The sequence below is a fragment of the Pongo abelii genome, chromosome 9, assembly GCF_028885655.2.
Source record: "Pongo abelii isolate AG06213 chromosome 9, NHGRI_mPonAbe1-v2.0_pri, whole genome shotgun sequence".
Lineage (NCBI taxonomy): Eukaryota > Metazoa > Chordata > Mammalia > Primates > Hominidae > Pongo > Pongo abelii.
Genome location: NC_071994.2, coordinates 111,575,948 through 111,583,786, shown reverse-complemented (window position 1 = coordinate 111,583,786; position 7,839 = coordinate 111,575,948). Strand labels below are relative to the sequence as shown.

The window sequence follows — 7,839 nt, the reverse complement described above, 5'->3', positions numbered from 1 at the left end:
ATTAAACTCTATTGCAATTCCCCTGTCTTGATAAATTTGCTCTGTCTAGGCAGCAGGCAAGGAGAACTCATTGTGTGGTTACAGTCTCAAAAAAAAAAAAAGAATATTTAAGCTTGGCACCATTATTTTTGTTGGTGGTGAAAATACAACAAGGGGCCAGGCATGGTGGCTTACGCCTGTAATCCCAGCACTTTGGGAGGCCGAGGCGGGCAGATCACAAGGTCAGGAGATCGAGACCATCCTGGCTAACACAGTAAAACCCCATCTCTACTAAAAATACAAAAAATTAGCCGGGTATCATGGAGGGCGCCTGTAGTCCCAGCTACTTGGGAGGCTGGGCTAATTTTTGCATTTTTAGTAGAGAGGGGGTTTCACCATGTTGTCCAGGCTGGTCTTGAACTCCTGACCTCAAGTGATCCGCCCACCTCAGCCTCCCAAAGTGCTGGGATTACAGGTGTGAGCCACCACACCTGGCCTGAATTTAAATTTTTTAACCCAGTTTCTATTAGATTGAAAATTAAGATATACATAATGTTTCTATGACTATATTTTTACAGTTTATTGTTCATAACTACTGTGTATTAATGCATCAAGGTAACTACATGAAGAGGAACTGAAGCTCACCCCTTGCTTATGATTGTGATGATTTTAAAGAACTCTGGAAGTTCAGTGAGTCACTGAATTAACCTACCAAGAATTTTTTCTGTACAAATGTTTTCATTATACAGGGAAATTTCTCTTCAGGTGTTTCTTTTCCCTCCTTAAAAGTTTATCTTCCTTACAAACAAATTATATTCCACGCATGAACATAGGATGAACGTAGCAAAACTGGGCAGTTCTGAACAAGATTTTTTCACATTGCAATAATCTGTGACCAACTAAAGCACTGCCAAAGTGTCAGACTCAGAATTCAAGCAAGTCAGACTTGCTTTAGATAAGCAGTGCTTGCATTATCTAAGGTCATTTGAAAACTCATTCAAGAGGTCTGTTTTCACTTAAAACCAGTTTAGCTTAACCAGCTGAAGAGCTTACATTTAGAAATAACATTGGACTGCAAGTCACGTATTCTTTGACCTTGAGCAATACCTGTCAAATAGCTAGAAGGATCAGTTTTCTTATTTTCAAATGAATAAATTAAACTAATTAAATAGGCCGGGCGCGGTGGTTCATGCCTGTAATCCTAGCACTTTGGGAGGCCAAGGCGGGAGGTGAGGTGGGGGGGATCGCTGGAGCCCAGGAGTTCAAGACCAGCCTGGACAACATGGAGAAACCCTGTCGCCACTATTAATAAAAATAGAAAAATGAGCCTGGCGTGGTGGTGCACTCCTATGGTCCCAGCTACTCGGGAGGCTGACGTGGGAGAATCACCTGAGCCAGGGGAGTTCCAGGCTGCAGTGAGCCGAGATCGCGCCACTGCACTCCAGCCTCGGCCACAGATTGAGACCCTATCTCAAAAAAAATTTTACAAAAATTAACTAAATAGAAAATATTTCATTGTATTTCTCAACATCTTTAAGGTTCTTGGTTGAAATGACTGGGCTTTATTATATACGAAGCCCAACTTCGTAGACAGTCACTTTGCTTTCCCTTCCAAAATCCTTTGCCTCAAAGCCATTGACAATCGAAAGCGGGCTTCTAACAGAACCAGCAGTCTTCACAAGCGGTTGGTCTATACCCCCTGGACTTGGTCAGAGCGCGAATAGAGGAAAGGCGGGGCCTAGAAGGCGGGGCTAGGAGGGCAATGGGGCGGGACAGAACGGATTGAGTTACGTCATCTCCGCCTGCGTCGTTACCTAGGAGTCCAGCGGCGCCCGGGCCAGCAGCGATTGGTAGGTGAAGGGAAAATAGTGACCCTTCTCTCAGCGCGTACTACTATTCCGGTAGCCTTTGTGCCCACTGGTTTGAGCCTTCCTTGTTTCAAGGCCCTAAAGAACCCATACCCTTGATACCATTCCCCATCCGCCCCCCTTAAGGACGTTTCATTCCTCTAAAGCCCTCCCAGCGAAGCCTCCAGCTGGTTTACAGTCCTGCCCGGGAGTAACCCCTTCCTCAGAGCTTCCTTTCCTCGCCCTCGGTGAAGTTGCATCGGGCTGGTTGACAAGTCCTTACTACTCATACTGCGCCTTCACAGATCCCCACACCCCAATCCTCCGCAAAGATACTACTCCGTCCACCTTCCCGCTGACGGGAAAGTACACATTAATCTTCCTTAGATTTTTCCTCATTTCTTTCCCTTGCCCCCTCCCATTGGTTTTACGTCGTTTCAGTTTTTTTAGAGATGGAAAAGGGAAACGCGTTTTTAAAGAATAGGTTACTTGTTTTTCTTCTCCTGCCCCCAGCATCAAGGACCACAGGTAAAAAGGAAAAGCGAAATGACGAAACTTATAAAGGCCACGAGAATCATTTGTTTATTCAATAAATTTAGTAGAGGAAACAAAATAGGAAGTATACAGGTTCCAATCCAAGCAAAGTAAAGATTGTTTGCTGCTTTAAAAGTGAAACCAAGAATCCAAACACATCTTGTGGGCTTTTTTCCACGAAGTGTAAAAATAAATAAGTGAAAACATCATCTATTATGATAAAAATTTTTATTGATTAGGGATATAATCTTGGAAAATCTTTATCTGTGAATCTACAAGTGGCACATGGGTGTAGTAAAATACTTCATTGCCTGAGCAGGTGTTTGACAGTACATTTTATTTGGTTAGTTTTTTGTTGTTGTTTGTTTTTGAGAAGGCATCTCGCTGTGTTGCCCAGGCTGAGTGCAGTGGCACGATCTCAGTTCACTGCAACCTCTGCCTCCCGGGTTCAAGCTATTCTCCTGCCTCAGCCTCCGGAGTAGCTGTGACTGCAAGTGCGCGCCACCACACCCGGCTAATTTTTGTATTTTTAGTAGAGACAGGGTTTCATCATATTGGCCAGGCTGGTCTCGAACCCCTGACTTAAGGTGATCTGCCCACCTCAGCCTCCCAAAGTGTTAGGATTACAGGCGTGAGCCACCAGACCTGGCCTGGTGGTACATTTTAGTATCTTAAAACTTATGAAGGGTTTTCACAATGGTTAATTTATTTGGAGCATCATAATAACCATATAAAGTCAATCTTATTTCTTATCTAAAGCCAGCAACAGTCCCACCCTCCTTTCTGCTCCAGATGGTGTCCTCTTACACCTACTCAAAGGTTTTACCCTTTAACTTATCCCTTTTTTTGCCCCCTTAAGTTCTCCGTCACTTTAATTTCTCCCTCACTACTGGATGGTAAATTTTAACATGCTTTAGAATCTGTCATTTTTTGCTGTTGTTGTTTTTTTTTTTTTTTGACCGAGTTTCACTCTTGTTGCCCAGGCTGGAGTAGTGGCATGATCTCGACTCACTGCAACCTCCGCCTCCCGGGTTCAAGCAATTCTCCTGCCTCAGCCTTCCTGAGTAGCTGGGATTACAGGCATGCGCCACCATACCCAGCTAATTTTGTATTTTTAGTAGAGACGGGATTTCTCGGTGTTGGTCAGGCTGGTCTCAAACTCCCGACCTCAGATGATCCGCCCACCTTGGCCTCCCAAATTGCTGGGATTACAGGCGTGAGCCACTGCGCCCGGCCTTTTTTTTTTAAAAAAAAAAAACCTTTAATCCATTCTCACTGTCTAGCTACACCCCATTTTTCTGCTCCCTTACAGCACTCCAAAGAATTACTACTGTACTTACTGTCTCAACTTTCCCACTTCCTCAACCCAACCCAAACTTCCTTCCCTGCTTACTCCACTGAAGCAGTGCCTGTACGGTCACTAGTGACTTTATCTGGCCAAATCTCCCTTTTTCTCCTCTGTATTTACTTGTCCTTGCAACAATATTTGACACAATTGAATATGTTCTTTCTTGAAATTGTGGAACTTCATTGTTTATTTCTGAATCAGATAATTTTGAATGCTGGAATATATTTCCTCTATATTTTATGTATTCATAAACATATAATGGTGGCATTTATGACATACTTTTTTGGCAGCTTCTAAACACCCTTTAGCCTATGTCACTAGAGAAGCAGGAAGCAGGTGTATGCAGAAAGCCTGTGTAAAATTATTTAGATCAAATTATTCAATAAACTGGTTCAGGATTTTCAAGGGATTTTTAAGATCCAGTGTTAAATTTCCACCTAAAAATTGGGAATGTATTTGGGAAAATGATGAAATTGTGATGAATTAATGCTGTCATGTTAAATAACACACACACTACATTGATAACAGGTAAAAATCACACAGTTTAGTTCTTGGAAAGAATATTAAAAGACCCATTTTAATCCTAATGTCTAATTTACGTTTAGTTTTTTACTTTTCTAAAATTTAGAGTCAAGCATTCCCATAGAATGTTTATGGGTATAAATTGGACACCATTTTTGAGGACAGTTTGGCAGTGTTAGTTTTTAATATGCATGCTGTTTTATTTTTTATGAAGTTATATTGTATATATCTGAACTAAATGGACATTGTGGAAGAAAACCAACAGCATAAGAGTGTACTGGAACAAAAACATCTCTTCCCTTTCTGAACCCAGGCTCCTCAGTCCACAGGTCCCTTCCTAGAGACAATCATTCTTAGTAATTTCTCATATCCCTTTCCAGAGAGAGTCAATTCAAATATATATGTGCGCCAGGCGCAGTGGCTCACGCCTGTAATCCCAGCACTTTGGGAGGCCGAGGTGGGCGGATCACGAGGTCAAGAGATGGAGACCATTCCGGCCAACATGGTGAAACCCCATCTTTACTTAAAATACAAAAATTAACTGAGCACGGTGGTGCACACCTGTAGTGCCAGCTACTTGGGAGGCTGAGGCAGGAGAATTGCTTGAACCCGGGAGGCGGAGGTTGCAGTGAGCTGAAATTGCAGGGAGGCTAAGGCAGGAGAATCGCTTGAACTCAGGAGGCAGAGGTTGCAGTGAGCCGAAATCGCGCCACTGCATTCCAGCCTGGCGACAGAGCGAGACTGTGTCTCAGAAAACAAACAAAAAACGGAAATATATATGTGCATACCTTTTGTCATAGCAATTCCACTTGTAAAAACTGTCCTATAAAAATTGTTGCTGCTGAGCGCAATGGCTTATGCCTGTAATCCCAGCACTTTGGGAGGCCAAGGTGGGTGGATTTCTTGAGGCCAGCAGTTCGAGACCACCCTGGCCAACAGGGTGAAACTCTGTCTCTACTAAAAATACAAAAATTAGCCGGGTGTGGTGGCACACACCTGTAATCCCAGCTACTCAGGAGGCTGAGACATGAGAATCACATGAACCCGGGAGGTGGAGGTTGCAGTGAGCTGAGATGATGTCTCTGCACTCCAGCCTGGGTGACAGAGCAAGACTCTGTCTCAAAAAAAAAAATAAATAAATTAACAAATCTTTTAGGCCTGAAATATCATTCCTTAATCTCATTTGTGCTAACAGTTATTTGTAAATTAAGAGAATAATTGTACTTAAAATGTTATCTCAGTTTCCTAACTGGAATAATGCACACGGGTAGTTTTTATTTTGTAAAATAGTTTGCATCATAATAATATGATTTATTGAGTGGCTGTGGTGGGTCAGAAACTATACTAAATGCTTTACCTGTGTTATCTGACTTAATCCTAACAATTCTATGAGTTAGGTACAATGAGTCCCCGTATTTTACAGATGACTAACTTGAAGTTTGAGTGAGTTAAGTAACTTCTGCAAAATCACACAGCTAAGGATGAGGTAGTATTTGTTGAGATTTAAACCCTGGTCTATCTTGCCTCAGAGTCCAAAGACTTAACCTGTCTTCCCATGCCTCCAATATTAATAAGGCTATTTGTAGGAAAAGCAAAAAAGACATAAGTTTTTTTCATAGCGAACCTTCTCCCAACTCTTAAAAATGTCAATTTAAAAAACAACACTTTACCAAATTAGGAAGAAAACACCTTTAGTTTTAAGCATCTGAATAGCTTTAAACATCAAAAGGGAAAAATGGCAAGTTGAGAAATATATAAATAAATTTTTCTTATGAATGGCATATCCTTTTTGACAGTTTTCTGTTTAGCCTCTGTCTTTCTAAACATTAGTAGATGTATGTTATATGTTTAAATAGGTCAGGGCTTTGGGATTTGTAAATCCTTACACGTTTTGCATTTTACATGCACCAATTCAGAGTTTAAATTTTTATTATTTTTAGAGACATGGTCTCATTTTGTGGCCCAGGCTGGAGTGCAGTGGTGCAATCATAGCTCACTGCAGCTTTGAACTCCTGGGCTCAAGCCATCCTCCTGTTTCAGCCTCCCAAGTAGCTAGGGCTACAGTATGTGCCACCCTGCCCAGCTTTTTGTTGTTGTCGTTGTTGTTGTAGAGATGGGGGTCTCGCTGTATTGCCCAGGCTGGTGTTGAACTCCTGGCCTCAAGCAATCCTCCTGCTTTGGCCTCCCAAAACCATGGGATTACAGGCATGAGTCACTATATTCAGCTCAGAATTTTAAGCTTTTAAGCAAAATTTATTCACTTTGGACTATGCTAAAGCATGTCAGAACCATATTGCTACTGTAAATGTAATGAGTGACATTATTCTGTGAAGTATTAATAACTCTAAGACTAAGTAAAAATCCATGTTTCTCCCTGTATTCAGTGCGTGACCTTTTTTTCCTTTTATATTTGACCACATAAGGTCTAATTTTAGGTTAGGGACCTGCGCAATTTTGTGGATGCAACTCTGTCTCTATGCACGTTAAGAAAGGTTTATTTGAAGTCATATAACAGGGTATGTAAAAGTCATGGACTTTCAAGATAAACTTGAATTCAATAACTGGTTTAGTTACTTACTATTTGACCTTAGGCAAGGCCTAGGCTCCTCATCTCTAACACAAGCATATTAGTAAAATCTGTTATGCAGGGTTGTTTCTGGGATTAGAAAAAATATACAAATTAGAACATATTAAATCACCAATAATTGCTGACTACTTTTGGCACAGTGGCTCATGCCTGTAATCCAAGCACTTTCAGAGGCAGAGGTGGGAGGATCACTTGAGTACAAGAATTCAAGACCAGCCTGGGAAACATAGCAAGAACCTGTCTCTACAAAAAATTTTAAAAATTAGCTAGGCATCGTAGCATGTGCCTGTAGTCCCAGCTACTCAGGAGGGTGAGGCAGGAGGAGCGATTGAGCCTAAGAGTTCAAGGCTGCAGTGAACTGTGATCCTGCCATGGCATTCTAGCCAAGGCAACAGAGAAAGACTCTGTCTCTTAAAAAATAAGAAGGTGACTATTTTTATTTTTATTATTTTGATACAAAATCTTATTTTAATTGTTTTATTTATACAACTCTATTTAATTTTCATTGAGTTCTAGTGGTAGTTTTATAATGGAGCATATAAAATAATTTTAGGCTGGGCGCGGTGGCTCACGCTTACAATCCCAGCACCTTGGGAGGCCAAGCTAGAAGGTGTTTGACACCAGCCTGGGCAACATAGCAAGACCCCATCTCTACAAAAAAATAATAATTAAAAAAAGAAAGCCAGGTGTGGTGGTGCATGCCTACAGTCCCAGCTACTTAGGAGGTTAAGGCGAGAGGATCACTTGAGCCCAGCAGTTTGAGGCTACAGTGAGCTATCATCACACCACTGCACTCCAGCCTGGGTGACAGAGCCAGAATGTATCTCTAAAAAAATAAATAAATAGAAATGAAAGTAAATTAAAATTATTTTAAATGTACCCTTTTTGCTCATTTTCTTTTAGGAATTTCAAATGCCTTGGAAAGAGGAATCAGAATTTACAAAGCAGGATAAGGCTGCCAGAGTCATTCAGCAGGCCTGGAAAAGTTTCCTTGTGAGTTTATTTAGAAGTTTCATTGAGAT

At 41.4% G+C, this 7,839-nt stretch overlaps 1 protein-coding gene across 16 annotated transcripts in view; it reads left to right on the top strand.

Annotated features, from left to right (window-relative positions):
• Positions 1 to 1,691: 1,691 nt before the first annotated feature.
• The window catches only part of C9H11orf65 (chromosome 9 C11orf65 homolog), a 162,788-nt gene continuing 156,640 nt past the window's right edge, over positions 1,692 to 7,839 (top strand). For 12 of the 16 annotated variants that reach the window (XM_054525006.1, XM_054525005.1, XM_054525011.2 and 9 more), the window contains exons 1-2: positions 1,692 to 1,829; positions 7,721 to 7,810. In XM_054525006.1, coding sequence (XP_054380981.1) covers positions 7,730 to 7,810 — 81 coding nt within the window. In that variant the 5' untranslated portion in view covers positions 1,692 to 1,829; positions 7,721 to 7,729. Of the gene's footprint in view, positions 1,830 to 6,652; positions 6,747 to 7,720; positions 7,811 to 7,839 lie in introns of those variants that run through there. The other 4 variants (XM_054525017.2, XM_054525014.1, XM_063711363.1 and 1 more) reach the window with 2 other exon arrangements.